The sequence below is a fragment of the Caretta caretta genome, chromosome 11 (assembly GCF_965140235.1).
Source record: "Caretta caretta isolate rCarCar2 chromosome 11, rCarCar1.hap1, whole genome shotgun sequence".
Lineage (NCBI taxonomy): Eukaryota > Metazoa > Chordata > Testudines > Cheloniidae > Caretta > Caretta caretta.
The window spans coordinates 60,133,417-60,154,821 of record NC_134216.1 but is presented as its reverse complement, the minus strand read 5'-3'; the positions used below and the strand labels follow the sequence as shown (position 1 = coordinate 60,154,821).

The 21,405-nt window shown below is 43.7% G+C and overlaps 1 protein-coding gene across 1 annotated transcript in view; it reads right to left on the bottom strand.

Moving 5' to 3' along the window:
* Positions 1–3,681: 3,681 nt before the first annotated feature.
* Positions 3,682–21,405, bottom strand: part of CDK15 (cyclin dependent kinase 15) — a 62,954-nt gene continuing 45,230 nt past the window's right edge. Inside the window, exons 12-14 of the mRNA XM_048870274.2 lie at positions 18,592–18,731; positions 11,003–11,140; positions 3,682–7,745 (exon numbers count right to left, since the gene is read on the bottom strand). Coding sequence (XP_048726231.2) covers positions 11,031–11,140; positions 18,592–18,731 — 250 coding nt within the window. The 3' untranslated portion in view covers positions 3,682–7,745; positions 11,003–11,030. The remainder of the gene's footprint in view (positions 7,746–11,002; positions 11,141–18,591; positions 18,732–21,405) is intronic.

Below are 21,405 nucleotides of genomic sequence, written 5' to 3'. Positions count from 1 at the left end.
CCAGATTCTGATCTCTCTTAAATCTATGCCAACCTGGAGTGCCATAACTTAATTGAAGGGTGGAGGAGTAGGCTACGCTCAATTCAGGAGAGCGCCCTTATTCAGGACTGCATTTAAGCACATGCTTCCAATTAAGCATGTGCTTAAGTGCTGTCCTGAATCAGGGCCTGTATCTGGAGTGATATACTCTAGGTGGTAGTGGTTGGTACTCTCTTTTTATTGTGTGTAAATGAGATCAGAATCTGGCCTCAAATCTTTTCTTGTAACAAACCGAAACTTCATATAACGGGAGGAAAAGTGAATCCTTAGTACTGACATTTATCAAGAGAAGAAGAAAAAAAAACAAAAAACCCCAATCCAATTCTGTCCCTTGGACACTAACATTCAGGCACCAGAGTAAGATGTTGAGAAAACAAGGCTTCCATACAGCAAATTTTCACACGCAACTAGCTCACCGTACATTTCATCAGTACACTGAAGGTCTCTTAGCTGACTCACACAGGGGACACACTTGACCATGCTCAGAAATGAAATATTATTAATTCACAACTTAGTATAAATTAAATAAACTTTCAATGTGGAATGAAAACTTCTAATCATTTGTAAGCAAATGTTGCCATTTAGCTTATTGAATATTGCAATCAAGTTTAACATGGTTCCTCCTGTTTGCATATACAATGTTGTGTGAGTCTCTGTGTGAATGTACATTTAAACCATTTTTAATGGAAATCTTATACACAGTGTATCTTTAGTTTTTTTAATGAGAATTGATTTAAAATATATTTGTCTAATAGAAGAGAGAAAATGTACAGATCATAAAGTTATATTTTGTTTGATTTCAAGGAAGTTATGAACAGTTTCATGGTATTGTGTACCTATGACTTCAGACATAACACGCCAGTTATCATAGCGGGGTTTAATTCCTATAATTGTAGGACCTAAGCCTACATTCCTTGTTACACTCCAAACTCCCACTGACTTCCATTAACCCTCATTGTTTGTGTTGTATGATAGTTGTCTTTAATTTTTCTCATCCTTGAAAAAAGGGAACGTCTCATTGCTGTGACGTCAAATCCGTGTAATATACTCTTCCCAATACAATCATCATCTAGTTCACCACCTAGTCCTTCTCTAGTTCTACTTCATTGTCATAAGAATGGCCATTCGGGGTCAGACCAGCGGTTCATTTAGCCCAGTATCCTGCCCTCTGACAGTGGTCAATGCCATCCCCTATAGCCAGCTCGCTCACCAAGTTTGAAAAAATAAGGTAGGACCATAAAATCCACTTCGTTGTCTTATCCCACACAGAGGGCTGGAAGCTCATGAGTCTCCTTTATGTTATTCAGAGGGAATAAACAGAACAGGGCAATTATTGAGTGATCCATCCCCTGTCATCCAGTCCCTGCTTAGGGACACCCAGAACATGGGGTTGCATCTCTGACCATCTTGGCTAATCACCCGAGATGAAGGAAAGTTTCTATTAAAACACAGTGGGTTTAGCTAACAGTAGGTCCCACGTGTCCATCCTCAGTCTGAGCCACTGCTTTAAAAGTTTTTCATATACAGTCCTTAAGTGATTTTATTTTTACTACATGACAATAGTGAAATATCAAAAAATCTCAGGCTCTTGTTATCAGAGGCACAGTACAAAAGGTATTTTTTAGCCTGTTTCTTATACCCCATTCCCAACTTGTCAGACGCCATGACATGGCTCCCTCACTCCAACAACAGCAGTTCCAACAAACAGAAAATTATTTCCAACTGGCAAACATGATGTTTACTTTCCAGAAAAATTGCACTTTCCAATCTGACAGTTGATCAAGGGATCCCCCCGCTGCTGTCAGCAGAAAGAAGTGTTTAAACACAGGGATGGGAGTTTAAACATTTTCTCATTATCACAGAATAAATAAATAAATAAAATAAAGGCATTGAGCCTCGCAGACCACCTGCTGTGAGAGTAATGAAGCTGTGTCACATGACCAGAGTGAGAGGACTTTTATCTCTGCCCCCAATATCATTACTGAAGTGACACCTGTCACATGACCCAAGTCAAGTCTTTTATCTGTGTTCCCCAAATGCAGTTCTGGGTTACGGTGGGATTTTTTTGTGCACGGTGCATTGCCCATTTGTGCCATTATGGATAGAGTTTTGTCAGCATTTGTATTAGAAAACTCTTCTTTTTTCTTGGGATTTATAAATTGGCCATAAAAGTTCGCTCTCGGCTGAAGCAAAACAGAGAGAATCTTAACCTGGCAAGGAGGTTGTTTGATTTATTTATTTATCTTAAAGGCAAATATTCATTAAAAAAATCTGCTGTTTAACTGTGCACATTTTATAAAAGGATGTTTATAAGTTAAATGGCTTTTTTCACTCAAATTTCTTTTTAAATATATGTATTTTTGTATGACCTGCTTTTTTGGTGTGGTGGTGGGGCTGGAGCCTGAAGTTCTCCACTTATGTCCCCCACCCTACCCTACTAATTAACCGTATCCCTGTTTTGAGGGAGTGTCGCGGGAGAGGACAGTTCACTCAGCCCTTGGCCTCTCTGCTGATGCTGCTATCAAGGTTTCCTCTTCATGCCATTTGTAAAGGGTTTTGTCCAGGCATGGTGTTCCCTGGCTAGCTGTTGCCCCTGAAATCATTGCTGGGCTGGGGTGTGTGTGTCAAATCTCAAAAGGGAAACCTGCTTAAGTTCGGGCTTCCCCAGTCATCAGTAGTTTAGGAAGAAAATCCCTGTTGGCAGGTGTTGGCAGGTAGTATCAATGATGCTGTGTAGAGCAGGCAGCTTCCCTCTCCATCCCAAAGTCCCACCTACAAATTTTCTAAACAGAATATCCATGGACCACTTCCACCATGGGATCAGGAACAGGAAAAGAGTGCTGAGGGGCAGTACATCCTTCTGCCAGGATCTTCATGTTCCTCCACCCACAGGAGCACAAGGTATGATTTGTCCCTTTGGCAATTTGAGTTTTATGGGGCAAGGGAAGGTAGCTTTGAAAAGTAGCTGTTCTGCAATTGCAAAAACTACTTTCCATAGGAATCTGTAATGCATAGTCCCAACAGACACCACTCTGAAAAAGTGGTCTGCTTCCAATCTTCCAGCTTCCAGAATTCTGTCACCATCTATTCACTACAAATCCTTTCATTTAACATGTTTTTGGTGCTTAATGGCCCCTAATTAGAAAGAGACATCAGACCATAATCATTCCAGAATAGACCTTATAGCCCTTGGTTCTCCACTGCCCTGCACCTTGTGTGTTCATTTACACCTTTGCAAAGAGAGTGCAAAACACTACCATTCTGACTTGGTAGCTTTTGACACCCATTTTGCACTTGTAAAGGACTATACAATGACAATGGAGAGCGATTATGGTCAATAATACACATTTGAAATGCACCATGCCTTTCTACTTGTTAAAAAAGCTGTTACCATCTAACAACTGGTTTCAGAGTAGCAGCCCTGTTAGTCTGTATTCGCAAAAAGAAAAGGAATACTTGTGGCACCTTAGAGACTAAGCAATTTATTTGAGCATAAACTTTCTTGAGCTACAGCTCACTTCATCGGATGCATGCAGTGGAAAAAAGCACTGAATGCATCCGGTGAAGTGAGCTATAGCTCACAAAAGTTTATGCTCAAATAAATTTTGTATTCCATGTATTTTGTATTCCAAATAAATGCAGTGGAGTCATGGAATACTCGTGGACCAGTAACTAGTTAAAGACGGGAAACCAAGAAAAGGAATAAATGGTCAGTTTTCAGAATGGAGAGAGGGAAATAGCAGTGTCTCCCAGGGATCTGTACTGGGATCAGTGCTTTTCAACATATTCAGAAATGATCTGGAAAAAGGGGTAAACAGTGAGGTGGCAGAGTTTGCAGATGATTCAGAATTACTCAAGATAGTTAAGTCCAAAGCAGACTGTGAAGAGTTACAAAGGGATTTCACAAAGCTGGGCAACTGTGCTGCAAAATGGCAGAAGAAATTCAGTATTGATAAATGCATATTGGAAAACGTAATCCCAAATATACATACAAAATGATGGGGTCTAACTTAGCTTTTACCATTCAAGAAAGAGATCTTGGAGTTGTTGTGGATAGTTCTCGAAACATCCACTCAATGTGCGACAGCAGTCAAAAAAGCTAACCATGTTAGGAACCATTAGGAAAGTCATAGATAATAAGACAGTAAATATCATAATGTCAGTATATAAATCCATGGTTTGCCCACACCTTGAATCTGCATAAATTTCTGGTCACTCCATCTCAAAAAAGATATATTAGAAATGGAGAAGGTACAGAGAAGAGCAACAAAAATGGTTACGCGTATGGAACAGCTTCTCTATGAGGAGAGATTAAAAAGAGAGGGACTACTCAGCTTGGAAAAGAGACGACCTAAGGGGGTATATGAGAGAGAGGGGTGTGGGGGTATGGGTGTGTGTGTATATATATATAATCATGAATGGTGGGGAGAAAGTGAATTGGGAAGTGTTATTTACCCCTTCACCTAACATAAGAACCAGGAGTAACTCAATGAAATTGACAGTAGGTTTCAAACAAATACAAGGAAGTACTTCTTTGCAAAATGCAGTCAACCTGAAGAACTCATTGCCAGGGATGCTGTGAAGGCCACAAGTATAACTAGGTTCAAAAAAGAATTAGATAAATTCATGGAGGATAGGTCCATCAATGGCTATTAGCCAAGATGGTCAGGGATGCAACTCCATGCTCTGAGTGTCCCTAATCCTCTGACTGCCAGATGTTGGGACTGGACAACAGAGGATGGATCACTTGGTAATTGCCCTGTTCTGTTCATTCCCTCTGAAGCATCTGGCATTGGCCACTGTCAGAAGACAAGACAGACTGACCCAGTATGGCCATTCTTACGTTCTTATAACTTGCATCCAAGAGTTTTAAAAGAACTGGTGGTTAATGTTGATTTTCAGTAAGTCTTAGAACACTGAGGAAGTTCCAGAAGACTGAAAGAAAGCTAATGTGCCATCATTTAAAACAGGTAAATGGGATCTCCTGGATAATTATAGGCCTGTCAGTCTGATATTGATCCTGGGGCTAGATAATGGAGTGGCTCAAAAGAGACTCAATGAATAAAGAATTAAAGGAGGATAATATATTTATGAGCAATCAACATAGAAAATAGATCCTGTCAAACTAACTTGAAGTCTTTTTTTTTTTTTAATGAGTTGAAAAGTTTGGTTGACAAAGGTAATAGTGTTGATGTAATGTACTTAGACTTCTGTAGGCCTTTGACTTGGTGTCACATGACATTTTGATTATAAAATAAAACTATATAACATTAACTTGGCACATATTAAACGGCTTAAAAGCTTGCTAACTAATAGGTCTCAAAATGTAATTGTAAATGGGGAATCATTAAGCAAGTGGGTATGTTTCTAGTGGGTTTCTACAGGGAGCTGTTCTTGACCCTACACTATTTAACACTTTTATTGATGAGCTGGAAGAAAACATAAAATTATTACTGATAAAGTTTGCAGATGACACGTAAGATGAGGAAGTGGTAAATAATGAAGAGCACAGGTCACAAATACAGAACGATCTGGATTGCTTAGTAAACTGCGTACTGCAAGTACTGCAAACAATATACATTTTAATACGGCTAAATATGAAGGCGTGCATCTAGAAACAAAGAATCTAGGCCATACTTACAGGACAGGGGACTCTATCCTAGGAAGCAGTGACTTTGAAAAAGATTAGTTGAAAGTGAGCTCTCAGTGTTACACTGGCCAAAAAGGCTGTTGCGATCCTTGGGATGGATAAACAGGGGAACCTTGAGAAAGAGTAAAGAGGTTATTTTACCTCTAAATTTGGCACTGGTGCAACCACTGCTGGAATACTGTGTCCAGTTCTGGTGTCCACAATTCAAGAAGGATGTTGATAAACTGGAGAGGGTTCAGAGATAAGCCACAAAAATGATTCAAGGATTAGAAAACCTGCTTTATAGTGCTAGACTTAAGGAGCTCAATCTATTTAGCTTAACAAAGAGACTGTTAAAGGATGACTTGACTGCAGTCTGTAAGTACCTACATGGGAAACAAATATTTGATAACAGGCTCTTTATTCTAGCAGAGAAAGGTATAATATGATCCAGTGGCTGGAAGTTGAAACTAGACAAATTCAGACTGGAAATAAGGCATACATTTTTAACAGTGAGAGTAATTAATTATTGGAACAATTTACCAAGGGTAAATTGGTGGATTCTCCATTACTGACAACATTTAAATCAAGATTGCTGAAAGATATGCTCCAGGAGTTTATTTTGGGGAAGTTCTATGGCCTGTGCTATACAGGAGGTCATATTAAATAATCAGAATGGATCCTTCTGGCTTTGGAACCTGTGAATCTATTACCTTGCTTATCCCACACCTACACCAGTATAACCCCACTGAATAGTGGAATTACTCCCAATTTAAAGCTGCACAAATCAACTCAAAATCAGAATCAGAGGGTCATATTATTTACACTAAATTCCCTCTGACACTGTAAAGGGGCTGGAAAGTGGGCATAAGTAACACCCACATTGAGGTTGTGTAAAGGGGACTTAGTGTAAATGAGAATTAGGTCCATTCAATGTATAAATTGAGAAGTCATAGTTTGTCTCCCTGTCAAGGTAGATAGCATTGAGATTGTGAAATATGCTAAGAAATTCAAAGTATGTCCTAAGTCATCACTGATTTAGGGTCTAATCCTGCACACTTTAATCATCAGCATATTCCTTACTCATACAATTCTCCCATTCACTTCAGTGGCACTACTTAGGTGAATAAGGATTATTCACGCATGTAAGGTTTGCAGGATCAGGCCTTTAGAATAATTTCTTTGCTTAAATTTCCCTCACAGCTTTGCTTTGAAACTATGCTGAGGCTTCCAGTTTCCGAATTTCTCCAAATTCTAGGAGATGAGCAAAGGTGCTTTAGATGATTGAATGAAACAGAGAAAAGCACTGTTAGTAAGAACTCTTCTTCTAACTTCTTCCAGGAAGAATCCCTGTGAGAAATGTGGTAGGAGTGAAAGAACTCCCAGCTACTCCCACCAGCCTTCCCTGTCAGGAGACACCAGAGAGTACCTTTTCTGTTCATAGTCTGTCAGCAGCCCAGAGATCAAGGATATTAAAACAGGCTGGTAACTCATTAGTGCATCAGTGCTCTGTGCAACAATTTTACCATAACCAATCTTTGTTTTCAGTCATCTTAATTCCGCACTGCGCTCGCTCTCATCAACACCTACACATCTTTTGGATACAGCATAAGAAGACCTCTGAATTAGGCTCTAAACAGCTGGCCCACAATGCACATTTCTAATGCTCTGCTGGTGTGGAATCAGTAGAGTGATAATCCTGTTAGTAATGGCAGAAGCTCCCCCTTGGAAATTATAACAAATAGTCTCAAACAATTCCTTTTGTTGATGACTTTATCCAAGAAACCATCTTCCCTGGAAACTTCACTCAACTTTAGACTAATCCCCTCCTTCCCTCAGGAGCTCTTTTGTTGGAGGAGATTGTAGGCAAGCCCAGGCCTGACAGGTCTCTGTAAGCCTTGGATCAGTCCCTACTTTCTTTCAATTGTCAACCCCCATCAGTCCCGTTTGTTCATCAATCTTCTGGTCCAGGGATCTCTCTATTAAGAGACAAATGGCTGGGTTTATTTGGAAGGTCCAAACTCTAGACTGTGCTTTTACTTCTTGGTTGCTAAGTCAATCTTCCTGACGTTGCTTTCTAAAAAATACAAAAGACACATCAGGACATCTGCACTGTCTCCTTCTTTCCCATTGAAAGGTGGCTTTTATAAAGAAATCTCCCTGGACCAGACTGTCTTCTCAGTTACATCAGTGTAAATCTGCTGATTTCAGAGGAGCTATTCGAGATGTCCACAGGTGCAACAGAGAACAGAATCTGCCCCTATAACCAAGAATGCTTTTGGGATAAAAATCTTGTGCCTAGAGAATTCTTGATCGACTAAATCTATGAATCCAAAGAAAAAAGTATAATCCCAAATATTCTGCAGATTTATTTGCTTTCGTGACTTCGATTATTAAAGATGAATTTAAAACAACTCTAAGCTTTGCATGGACACCCCTTGTGGCCCAGCTAGTTCAGTAGCACAAAGGTATAAATGGGCCCCTATATTGGATATTTGCATTAAGGGTACCACTAAATTCCCTCTCCTTCAGATGGATGTTCACAACAGGGTGGAGACTGAATGGAGCTATGGCATGGAACATAGGACATCCTGCATATGGACTTGGCACAGTTTATTTCCTCACAGAGCACAGGGAGTACAGGGAGGAGATTGTGACAGTGATGTGGTGCCCCTTACTCTGAGTTCATGGCAAAGCCACCATTGAACCTTTTATGTTCTGTTGTTTGTTTTTATTTTTGCACCCCATTCAGGTTGAGTAGTGAAAGCAGGCTGCCAATTTCACTGTTTCTAGTCCATTTCACTTTCTCATACATGAGCATAATGTTGTGCTTTAGATGCCAAGTTACCATTATTTAGATTATTTTAAACCTGCTTTTAATTGGCAGCTTTTAAAATACATTTAACATCTCACTCTTTTTGTAATAAAAATTAAAAAAATCTAAATTCGTACACTACTAGATTACATCCCAGTAATTGAACATTGGAAGAAAGCTTGAGTGACATTTAAACTTGTATGTAAGGCATGTGTGTGAAAGAGAGAGAGATGGGGAAATAAGAAGGAATAGTGTCAACATGAAATCTAGTAAATATTTTAAAAATTAATTATTTTTGTGATTGTGTATTTTGTGTGTGAAAGACCCCCAAAAATGGGGCAAACTGATTAAGGTTTTGATCCTGCAAATGCTGAAGCACGAGCATAACTTTACTCAAGTGAGTAGTCCTAGAGCTTTCGATGGAATTACTGACCAGAATAAAGTCACTCATGTGTTTGCAGGATCAGGACCTATCTGACTGCACAGAGGAAACAGCAAAACTGACTGCACAAAATCTCCTGACAAATGCACAAAGTAAACAAACTGAAAAAAAAATGGAACTTATTTTCTGTATTTTCTTTCAGTAATAGTGATCTGAGGTGTTATTTGTAGCAACAGTAGGTAAAAGGTATTCAGACAGAAGTGGGAGTTTTAAGTTAACAATTTCCCAGTAAAACTGAAATACAAACCAGGTAAAATCAATGCTGTTATGATTTAAGACAACTTCAGCATCTTTACCTAGCTCTTCTCAGACATTAGAGCACACATAGGGCCAAATTCTGATAATACTGTTATGCTGATCTAAACCCAAAGTAATTCCATCTACTGAAGTGGTCCTGGTTTTACAATGATGTAATTGAAAGCATAATCTGATCCATGGCATGTGTGCTGAGTTACTCAGGGCATGTCTACACTCAGACATTTCACCGCAAACAGAAAATCACCTCCACAAGAAGCGTACAGTTCTTACTGGTGCTACTTTGCGGTGATGTGCAAATGAAGACACTTTCTTCCTGTTTACACAGCTTTTAGCCCCCGGAGGATATCTCACAGCGCCTTGGTGACCACTCTGGCCAGCAGCTCTGTTGCTCTGAGGCCAGGTAAACAGACGTCCGCCCCTTCCCCTGTAAAGCCCCGGGAACTTTGAAACTCCCCTTCCTGTTTTCTTGGCAAGTGCTCACTTATCATTTGGCCAGGTGACAATGGCTGCTCCATGGAGCAAACGATCCCCTGCTTGGAGCAATGCTGAGCTACTGGAGCTGATCAGTGTTTGGGGAGAGGAGGCTGTGCAGGGACCCAGGATGCCTCACGATCACCTCCCATCCCTTCCCACAAGAGCTATCCTCAAAATGGAGAGAGCTGCACTGTGGGATAGCTGCCCTCAGCGTGTGGCTCTCATCGGGGATGGAAGTGCTGCAAATGTGAACACGATCTGACCCCTCTGGAAGTAAGTGAGAACACAAACCAGTGCTTTCCTTTTACTGGTTCCCAGTGAAACTGACAGCGCAAAAACTCTGCAAGTGTAGACATAGCCTTAGATAATGAAGGTGTGAGTGGTAGTGGGGATACCTGGGTGTACATTTTGGCATTTTTAACCCTAAAAGGAAAAGGCCTACACAATAAATTCCGGCCTCGAGATCTGTGGAGAACTAGAATAGGTTAATATGACAAACAGCAGTCCCAGAGCTGAGAAGCCATCCATCAGTGGTTCCTAGGCTCAGATAATCTAATGTAGGGTATACACACCCCTGAAGGAATGTATATAGTGCAAATGCTAAGCATGACAGGGAACATTTGTTAGGACTCACCCTGTTCAGATGAGTAGAGCCCCTGTACCTTTCCCCAGTTACTTCAACAGTAATCTCTTTGTATGACTGAAAAATGTTTGGGACACTAATACCAGTAAGCAAGTTTGAAGAAGTTAACTGCTGATCATGCTCAGAAGCTAACTGCAAAACTTGATTAACTCACCATTGGCAAATGCAGACCAAGCAAAGAAAGGGCACTGGTCTGAGAGTTAGGGAAGCTGGTGTGGCAAACATATTGCTATTAAAAATAGAGATGGGGAAGTTTCCATGGGAGCCAATGCTGCTAATGCTATGAGCTATAACGCCTGCAGAGTCTGCTCCTCGCCCCTACACCCTTCAGATGGCGGGTAAGGGAGAGGACCTATGGGTTAGTGGCAGACAGGTCTGCCCTCTGTCTGGCTATTCTGAGAGCTGTAGGATATCTTTGTGGATGTTGATGTAGCTGTGTTGGGAGGCTACAGGCCTGCAATCCCCCTTTCCTCCACCTGGGTGGAAGCTCAGGAATAAGAACTTTTTAGAATTTCCTGCTTACCCTTTCCTCAGCCATGGGTTTTGCCATTGGATGAGCGATTGTAACTCTTTTCTGTCCCGCTCTCCCCACCTTAGGGCCTTACCAGCCCACATGAGGACTCGTTATGGGCTCTCATTTGGTGAGGATGTTGGCAGTAGCTTCTATAGTGAAAAACGAACACTGTTCTTTTAGTTTCTCACCTAAAAGGCTGTTGAACATTCTTGTTTTTCACCAAAACTTGCTTGAACTGGCTTGGCGATGACCCTTTTGGTAAGGAGCAAATAGGTCACAGATTTCTGGCTGCAGCCTCACTCCCGGAACTGTAAACAGTGACTGTGCTGTGGAGAAACCAAGTTTGAGGAAAGAGACTGAAAAGGATGTTTTCCTCACCATACCTGCTCTGTATCGTCTGCACTCTCATTCCACCTGCAAATATCTTTGCTTCTTAACCTAAAATTGTGGGTGGGAGCAGCAATGGCCGCAGAGACACCAGAGAAGCTCTGATCTGCCTAATGTTTCCCAAAGCCACTATTTAGAGAAATATAGTTTCGTATACATGGGACATTCACCCAGGCAAATCCTTCCACTTGTATTAGTATTAGTGCAGATAAACTGTTTATCTGAATCACAATTGTCCCCATCTCCTGGTGTTAAAAATATGGCATTTAATTCAGGAGCAGGCACTTTAGAAAACAAAGTATAGGATGCTGTAAAACATATTAGCTGTGGACTTGATCCCACAAACCCTTCAGTGCATGAGCAATCTCATTACTGATCACATGAATGAAATTATTTGTGTGCTTATGTCTTTGCAGGATCAGGCCCCCCCTTAGTTAACTAAAATCCACTGAAACTTTGTTTAGCCAGTGGAACGAGGGAACCTTTTTAACTGCAGAACTGTTGAAATTCCCCTGTTCCAGTTTCAGTTGAAGCAAACCTGTAATCACTTTCCTTGGTTTACAGTACCTCCATTTATAAAGTGTGAGGAAGGGGGAATCTTATATTACTACTTTGCTAATACTGGCAGTTCATATCACCTGACATAAATTAGTTTGGAAACTTCTTTCTCACAGCTCACTTTCTTACGCATTTTTGGAGAGGGAAGGAGAGAATGCAGGTGTGTTTCTGAAACTCAGGCTCCCTAAAAATCTCATCTCTGTTTTTGTTTGTTTGCTCCTTTTTTTTTAAGCAAACAAACAATAGGAAAACATTATTTGGCAGAACAGTGGTGGGAATGCAACCCGCTAATCAAAAGGATTCAAATCGATCTGTGCACTGCCAAGCTCTCTCCTTCCCACCCAGTGGAGGGAGAAAAGAAAGAAAAAGAAAGGAGAGAGAGAGCAAAGGCATAGAGCTTCTCTCCTTCAGCAATCTCACAAATGCAAAACCTTCCACTCCAGTGACTCCTCATTAACTTACCGAATCTGACAGTCTAATTATCACGGCTGCTTCGCGCTTAGAATAAATAAATACTAAAGTGGGTGTTTAAAGAAATTGAGAAGGCAAATTCAGTCATCTAGACAGTCAATAGAGAGAGTTTATTTTAAATTTTTATATTCCTATGTATTTATATCATTTTGGGAAAGATAATGAGATAGTTGTCTTTCAGACTAATTGAGTTCCTAGGCTCATGGCTGCTTGCTGTCACTGTCTCAAACTTAGCTTTAACTTTTGTGCCTTAGAAATCTGATCACTGCATCTCCATTTATGCTTCTCTGCTGATAACCCGATGAAGGCAGAAGTGCAGCTGAGAGTGGAAAATGACTAAATGGTATTGCTGGTCTCAGCACCTTTCACAGCAAACAAGACAGCTAAATCTTTTTAGATTTGCCTGTAATGATCTTAAAGGAAAAGTGCAACTTAAAGAAACCTCTGATACAATTTTGTAGACAAAATAAGCCAGACTCTTACTGTGTGGTGTCTGTAATATTCAAGGGTATTAACAGCACCCATCAGTCATGGACGTTCTGCTGCCTGAACATTTACTTATTAAACATAGGCCCACTGTAGAGTTACTTTGGATTTACAGGTTTCAGAGTAACAGCCGTATTAGTCTGTATTCGCAAAAAGAAAAGGAGTACTTGTGGCACCTTAGAGACTAACCAATTTATTTGAGCATAAGCTTTCGTGAGCTACAGCTCACTTCATCGGATGCATACTGTGGAAACTGCAGAAGACATTATATACACAGAGACCATGAGGGAGGAGGTATTGTTTCATGGTCTCTGTGTATATAATGTATATAATGTCTTCTGCAGTTTCCACGAAAGCTTATGCTCAGATAAATTGGTTAGTCTCTAATGTGCCACAAGTACTCCTTTTCTTTTTGGATTTACAGTAGTGTGACTGAGAGCAGCATTCACCTTATTGTCTGTTGTACTTAGTTTGCCAGAGTGCATATGGGCCAACCTTTGAGGTTTATACTCAAGGCTAGTTGTACTTTTTCAGGAGCATGAATGGGGGAATAGACACAGGGAACCTTCCTTCCCTCCCATCACCCAGCCCTACTCCCCTGTGCTCCTGTAAAGGGGCCAGGCACAGTCCTACTTCTTGCGCTCAGGCAGCGTGAGGTCAGCTGCAGGCACTTTCAAAGGGTTTAGCAGAGGCTACATTTCCAGAGGCCTGTGTCTCAGGTACTCTGCCTCCAGGAGCTCCTGCTCTAGGGTGATGCACCTTTGCATTGCCTGCTACCGACAGCTGTGGTATAAAGGCACTCAGTCTTTACACAGGCAGAACTCCCATACAAGTTAGCCTCTCTGAAAATCAGACCACTTGAGGCTGATGGGCATTTTGCCTGAATAAGGAATGAGAAAAGATTTGGAAAATTGTCCAGAAATAACCCTATAGCAGGGGTGGGCAAACTACGACCCGCAGGCCAGATCCAGCTTGCATGCTGTTTTAAGATGGCCCACGAGCTCCTGCTGGGGAGCGGGGTCTGGGGTTTGCCCTGCTTCTCCACTCCAGCCGAGGCGCTGGGTCGGGGGCCACACCATGCAGCTCGGCTCGGCTCCAGCTGGGGCGCTGGGTTAGGGGCTGCTCCAGCCAGGACGCTGGGTCGCGGCCCGTACCACGCGGCTTGGGCCCGCTCCGGCTGGGCACTGGGTCAGGGGCCGCTCCACATAGCTCCCAGAAGCCGCGGCATGGCCCTGCTTCAGCTCCTATGTGCTCCAGTGGCCCTCTCCAGTGCTTCAGTGGGAGCTGCAGGAGTAGTGCTTGCAGATGGGGCAACATGCAGAGCTGCCTGGCTGCACCGCCGCATAGGAGCTGGAGAAGGGACATGCCACTGCTTCCGGGAGCCGCTTGAGGTAAGCGCTGCCCAGAGCCTGCACCCCTGAGCCTCTCACTATGCCCCAACCCCCTGACCTAGCCCTGATTGCCCTCTCGCTCTCCAAACCCCTAGATCCCAGCCCGGAGCACCCTCCTGCACCCCAAACCTCTCATCCCCAGCCCCACCCCCGAGCCCACACCCCCAGCGGGAACCTGCACCCCTGCCTCAACCGTGATTCCCCTCCCGCCCTCCAAACCCCTCGATCCCAGCTCAGAGCACCCTCCTACACCCCAAACTCCTCATCCCCGCCCCAGAGCCCTCACTGCCCCCCCCACCCTAACCCCAATTTTGTGAGCATTCATGGCCCGCCATACAATTTCTATTTCCCGATGTGGCCCTCAGGCCAAAAAGTTTGCCCACCCCCGCCCTATGGAAAGGATTGCTTTGATTCATGGGCCAGCATAAATTGAGGTGGTGGTTTATCACCAAAGGCAGAACTTTGAGTCACGCCCATATAAGACGTATTAAAACTGGATTTATACATTTAAAATGGCCTTAAAACTTCCAAAAAGAAAAGGAGTACTTGTGGCACCTTAGAGACTAACCAATTTATTTGAGCATGAGCTTTCGTGAGCTACAGCTCACTTCATCAGATGTAGTCTCTAAGGTGCCACAAGTACTCCTTTTCTTTTTGCGAATACAGACTAACACGGCTGTTCCTCTTAAAACTTCCAATGCATCTAAAATTGCTTTTCAACATGAGATGTCTAACCGTGAGTCCTGAGGATGTCTCCATCCCAACGGCAGAACTCAGCGGTGGATCAGGCACGTGGTCGGACACTGATGTGAGTACATAAACTTTTCAACTGTGACTGAGAATCTAATCAAAGCAGCTGACTCAGTCAAGAGATTATTTCACAGACAGAAGCCTCCTGCAGGCTGCCTATTGTTTACACTATGCTGCACTGAAATTTCTCACCGGTGCAGCTGGGCCAGTGGAAGCAGCAGTGGAAGCTCTAGTGTAGGCAGTGACAAGGTAGTGCTGTTTTAAGCACTGTGTTCTGAGCAGAGTTACACGATACAGCGGCTAAAAGGCATGTGCCCTGTTGACACCAGCACCCCCATGCACTGGAACTGAAGTGGTGGTAGCAACAATGGGGAATTTTTAGGCCAATCAGGCAGAGCAGACACACCATGTGTGCCTGAAGGTGGCAGGGAAGCACTCTTGCATGTCTTGAAATCTCTCATCACCAGTTCACAAAGGGTGAAATTTCTCTGCTAGCAAAGGCCCAGCATCAGGCCTATGCACCACTTAAATCTTAGCCCGTCAAAATAGGACTTGAATGAGACTTAATGGTCTGTAGACCTTGGGCTGATCCTCTGCACAGGACTGAATGTCACCCACGTTGTGAGAAAGGCTTCTGTTGAGCTGGGCCTTGAGTCCAATGGGAACTTGAAGGCACACCAAGCTCAGACCTCTGTGCTTCCTCAATCGCTGCTAATCAAGCATCACAGTCTTGGGCGCTTGGGTGAAGCTGCTCTCTAGTTAAGTTCTTCCTACAGGACTATATTGGTGCCATCCACATGTCACGGCTTGCTGCATTCCCATCCCAAAGGACAGCTCTAAAGCCTTTGAAAGCAAACGAAATGTAAAAATAAACTAAATTTGCAGTTATGGCAAATATTACTCTGCCTTGTTCTGATAGCACACAACCTCGGGGGCTACCTTAGTGTAAGGCCATTGGAAGTGGGGTACTAGAACGAAAGGAAGAGGGAGCTCTGTTTTGCCACATAAATGGTTGAGTCGACATGCTGGTGTTCAGGCAGTAAACCCTGAGCCGTAACAGGCAGCAAGATGCAATTCACAGGTCTAGCTTGTGGCTTTATCTGCACTGCTGTGGCAGGGGCTGTGTCATAGGGTAGCTCAGGGTGAGAAGGAGTGAAAATTGCTACACCTTTTTAAAGGGGACAGCATTGCTGGCTCCAGACTACCAGCTCATCCTGAAAAAGGCAAGACTGTAACCCTTTGATATACAGCAGTACTGGGGTGCTGATGTATTTGAGCCCAGCTGGATTGTGAGTGGGGTTTGAACCTAGGACCTACCGTGCTGAAAGCTTGAATCTCTGTCATTGGCGCTAAAGGGGAGAACATTAGCTGGTAGCTTGTATCTTCTTATGTGGACCAACCAGTAAAGGGTGGACTAAGACCCACACTCTGCTAGCGTGGGTTACACCAGTTCCCCAGTAGCTTGTATTAATGGAGCACAAAGGCCAGCATTCTAGCCCCCTCTACTCAGGGTTCTCAAGCGGGAAGAAAGAGCTCCCTGCTTCCTGTTGCCCAACTCTCAGGCTCACGGGCCAGCAGCCACTGTCTGTCCATCAGCATTCATTTCAGTAATCACAAAGATGCTATTTAGGAGGGCTCTTGCCTTTGAATCGTTGATTCCCTCAATTTCCCCTCAGAAGTAACCTTTAGGAGATATCCTCTGGCTACAAACTTGTCAGGGCAACTTATGTAAAGGACAGTTCAGGCTACAATTATTTCACAAAAAGAGAAAAAAATTTCCAGGGGGAGCATTTTTTATGTTGGTTTCTGCCCCCTTATTTTGGTTCCTCCCTGCATCCCTTGAAGTCTACCCACCCCCCTTTTACATTTTATTGCCATCTCATTCTTTACCCTCCTGCTTTAACTTTCTCCTTCTGAGGGCAGAAACTACCCCCCAGCATCCTTCAGAACAGAGTAGGAACAGAACATATTTAAAATCTGCACTGTTATCATAGCAACCAGAATGCTACATTTCAATTCCAAAATGATGTGATACCAAAATGACATGGGAGAACAAATGTCTTACATGATCATAGCAGTGGAGATGGATGCATTGGGAATTATTCAAAATTGCCTAATTTGTACAGTCCTAATGAGTTGCTCACGGATATGATCTTGTACAATCATACTGTACTTGTTTCAATCCAATAGACTTTAATTTTGTTCCCAGCATAGTCGTCGCTATGCTAACGACATGTAATTTCTTGTCCACTGAGGTGCCTCTCGCTGCTATGCTGTGAATACCAGTGACAATAAATACGAGATGGGTATATAAACCCATGTGAAAAGAATTCCTCTCCTGTATGGAAATATGCCTTGGATATTATATCTTGTCCAGGAGAGTGACACATTGTGCCAATCTGTTGTCTCATTCCCTCTCCTATTTCTCCTTTCTCTCACTGTCTGTCTGTCTCTGTACCTATTTTTTCCACGCTCTCTCTTTCTCTGTCTCTTGGCACTGACACTTTCATCTCCTCCCTTGGGGATTTGAGATGTCACTGCAGGAAGTGCTTGTCCGCCTCTCCAGCAGCAGCAGAGCCCTGTGGCTTTGACAAACCTCATTTAATTGGGAGGAAGCCAGGAGGGTTTGAAAGAACTGAAACAGCCACGAAACTCCTTTTATCAGGCATAATTTAAACTCTGCATGGAAAAAACCCTATATGTATAAAGAAAAGTCAACTTCCCTCCTGCTGTGAGTGCTCCCCACCTCCCCCCCCAGCACAGGCAGGCTCCTGCGAGATTCCATCTTTTCATTTTTCTGAAAGTGTCAAAGTAGATTTGTGCTCTGTGGCTGGGTGAACAGAAAGGGAATACAGATGTGTCTCTCTCACTCACACACACACACACACACAGCACCTTCAGAAAGGTGGCCGTGCAGGAGAGATGCTAGCTGCAAGCTCCTTTGCTTAGGATATGTCAGAAAATCCAAAAACAGAAGTTTTCAAATAACTTTGCAGCTTGGGCCAAGAAGATTCCTCCTTAATCACCCTTATCTAGAAGAGGAGCTGGTGCCCAGGAATCTTTGGAGAATGCCAAGACCACTGGGCACATTATACAGGGTGGGTAAGAGATTTTCCAGCTCCGTAGCTAGGCAGGCACTATTCTCTTTAAGTACTGGGGTAGTATGTGAATGTGTGGTTTTTGTTTTTATGTGATGAGTGAGCTACAGTGGGAGAGAGAAGTAAATGCAGGTAGTTCCAAGGGAGAGCTGGTTTGACAGGATGCAAGGGACAGCTGGTGTCTTCAGACTTCAAAAGGCAGCAGGAGGTCTATTTCAGGGAACCAGGCCTAACACATTGCGCCAAGCAGCTGGGAATTCAGGATATGAGCAAATCACAATTTGAATTAAACTAAAAATGAAAATACAGCATCATCCAGCTCTAGGAAAGAACTTTGGACACGTAGTGACACAATTGGGAAAGGATGGCATTATATCAAGGCATTCACACCATTCCTTTTTCAATGAACCCCCAATATTAAGGTTCCCTCCATGTTCTCTTCTAATATTAAGATATTGTCATGTGTTGGGGAAAAAAGCTGACACTTGTTCAAACTGCAGCTCAGAGCCCCAAAACTTTGCAGCTTATGGGAGCCTAGGAGGAGTCCTCAGGCTTTGAATTTACTAGGGATGCTCTTAACAAATCAAATGTGAAGTAGCCCCCTTCTTCCTGGGATGGAATCAGGATATAACATACCATCACAAAGCTGATGCAGCCGAGACGGCAGAGCGCTGAAGAAGTTATGAACAAGTGCATCCTGTGCAGAGACCCGCTCTCGAGGAAAAGCTTTTAACATTTTCAGTGCGAGGTCTTCAGCTCCTGGTACCCGGCCCAGCCTAGAAAAGCAAGAGAAATAAATTGCCCCAGAGAGGGTCCAAGCCAGATAGCTAAGATCTGGAACCAGATCTGGATCTGAACTTCCTTAAAGCTGGGTATGGGGGGAGGTGTACAATCTGGGGAATTGGGGTATGTCCGTTATGGAGATATGGGCCTGTCCTGAAGTCTGGAGCTTCATGGGAACTTACTCCATTTTGAGGGTGCATATGTCCAGGAATTTGGTTCAGACCTATCTCCAAATAAACCTGTTTAGAATCCTCCCTTCTCCCTTTTGAAGATAAATTGTTACTTTGCAATTACTGAGAGCTGTATATTACATGGGTCATAACTGGAACCTCATAAGTTACTATTACGGTCAGACTCTTAGAAATGTACAGGTGAGAAAATGTCAAATGTCAACTTGCCAGTACTCTGCTAGACCTGTCAGGGTATGTCTATGCAGCAACTCGGGCTCGCACTGTGGGGCTGTTTCATTGCTGTGTAGACTTCCGGGCGTGGGCTGGGGCCAGGATCTAGGACCCTGCAGGGTGGGAGGATCCCAGAGCTTGGGCTCCAGCCCGCGCTTGGAAGTCTACACAGCAATGAAACAGCCCTGTAGCCTGAGTACTGCAAGCCCAAGAAGGCTGGCACGGGCCCGCCATGGGTTTTTCTTTGCTGTGTAGAGAGATACCTTCAGTGGCCACTACAGATTTGCGTTCAGAATTAAGAAGCCAAATAAAATATCCTTTCCCCGTCTACTACCCTCCAGTTTGGCCATGCAGTTCGGCTCTAAATGTGTTGGGGGTGTGCCGATGTGACTCACTTGCTCAGGATGAATGTTTTAAATAAGAAAATATGCCCAGCAAATGCCAATGGCAAGTGGCCGACTCCCAGAGAGGACAGCAGCTGGGAGACTAGGAAGTGAAAGAGAGAAAACAAACAAACAAGCAAACTAATAAAAACAGTGGTTTTGGTTTTACGGCTTTTACTTTGTTTGCTCTGCTCCTGGGGTTTCAGCATCAGGTGGCACATCAGAGCTTGGCCTGTTGTGTTTCTACTGACTACCCCAGCTGGTGCTTCCCCTCTAAATGACATCACAGGACTGGTATCGCCCATGTGTCCTACTGTTTCATTCCTCTGATGCTTATGCTGCACAGAGGGCCTCATGCTCTGGGTGTCATGTTTTGAGGAGAGAGGATGTTAAAAAAATGAGACGCTAGAGCACACAGCTTTGGGAAAAGTCAGGTCTTAGCTTCTCTAGGCTGTGATGGTTGATTGCTCAATTCTCACCTCAGGCAAAACCATACCAGCCCCTGCTGTGTAGGGGAGTATGATACTGGGACTCAAATTCTAGGTGTTAGCCTGTGGGAAGGCAGACCATTGGAAAAAGTGTGCCAGGCTCTTCTTCCCCCTCTCCTGTGATCCCCTTTGCCCTGCTTGGTATCCCCATGCTCAAGGCTCCATGCAATGCCACGAAGCTTTCCAGTACCCCTCTTCCAGGCTCCACACAGCTACCAAGCACTGGGTAGAACTCCTTCACTGGCCATGGAGGGTTTAACACGATGAAGTTCTCCTTCCCTTCTCAAGAGCTGAGTGTGCTGCCTCTGTAGTGTTTAGATCCTGCTGACTTAGAGAGTCAGAAACAAAGAATCAAAGCGGGTTTAGCATTCAGTGCAGAACTCTGCCACCAAGGCGCTGGCCAGCTCATTGGTGTGAGCTGTAATGGACCCTTTCAAGTTTTAGCGACTGGGTCCTATTACCAAGGGACTGTGATGAGTGAGAAGGAAGCTATGCCACCCAGCATGGTTTCAGGGAATACATCCATTTCCCTGTTTTTAATGGTAGCAAGCAGGGAGCCTGGAATTCAAGTTAGAGAAATGTTAGTTTGTGTATTCCTGAAAGTTTCTGAAGATATGGATTAAAATTGCACGTGCGTCTAGGAACGGTACTTTGCTGAAGACTTCAGCAGCATCTCCTTTCAGAAATTCAGAACAGAGGCTAAGGATGCCAGCTCTACAGCAGAGCATATGTTCCCATGGAGCGATACTGGACAAAGCAGTGAGGTACTGAACAACGATGATGAAAAGGGTAGTTACTGTGTAAAGGCCGTATTCCACCCTGGATCTATAGGTGTGTGAGCGGAGCGGTGTGACAGGATGCTGAGCAGAAACACGGCAGAATCAGCCGTCTGCCACGCCAGCCCCATTTCGGAGAATAAAGTGGAGCTGGCTGGAAAGAACCTGCCCTAATTGGGGAATGAGAGCCAGCTGCCAGGCAAGTTAGCCCAGGGCTATATAAGAGCCTGGGAAGAAGGAAGTGGGGGTGGTGGGATGGAGGAGAGTGAGGGACTGCCCACAAGGAGAAAGCCCTTCCTTTCTGGGTCCAGACCCAAGGAACCCAGAGCTGTACAAGCTGTAGGGTGAGAAGGTGGTGGGAGCACAAACTTGTAAATAAAAGCACCAGTGGTTTCAGAACCCAAGGGCCTCTGAGTGACTTTGCAGAGGCAGGAGCCAGGAGGGCCAGCTGCACCCTGTTACAAGCAGGAATAGTCTTTTTGGCTAACCTATGTGTGTGCAAAGCACCTAGCACAATGGGGTTCTTAGAGAGGGAAGATCTGTAGTGCTGAATGTCCATGGCCACATTGTGCAGCTTTATTTCAGGCATGGAAAACCTCCACAGAGTTATTCCAAATCT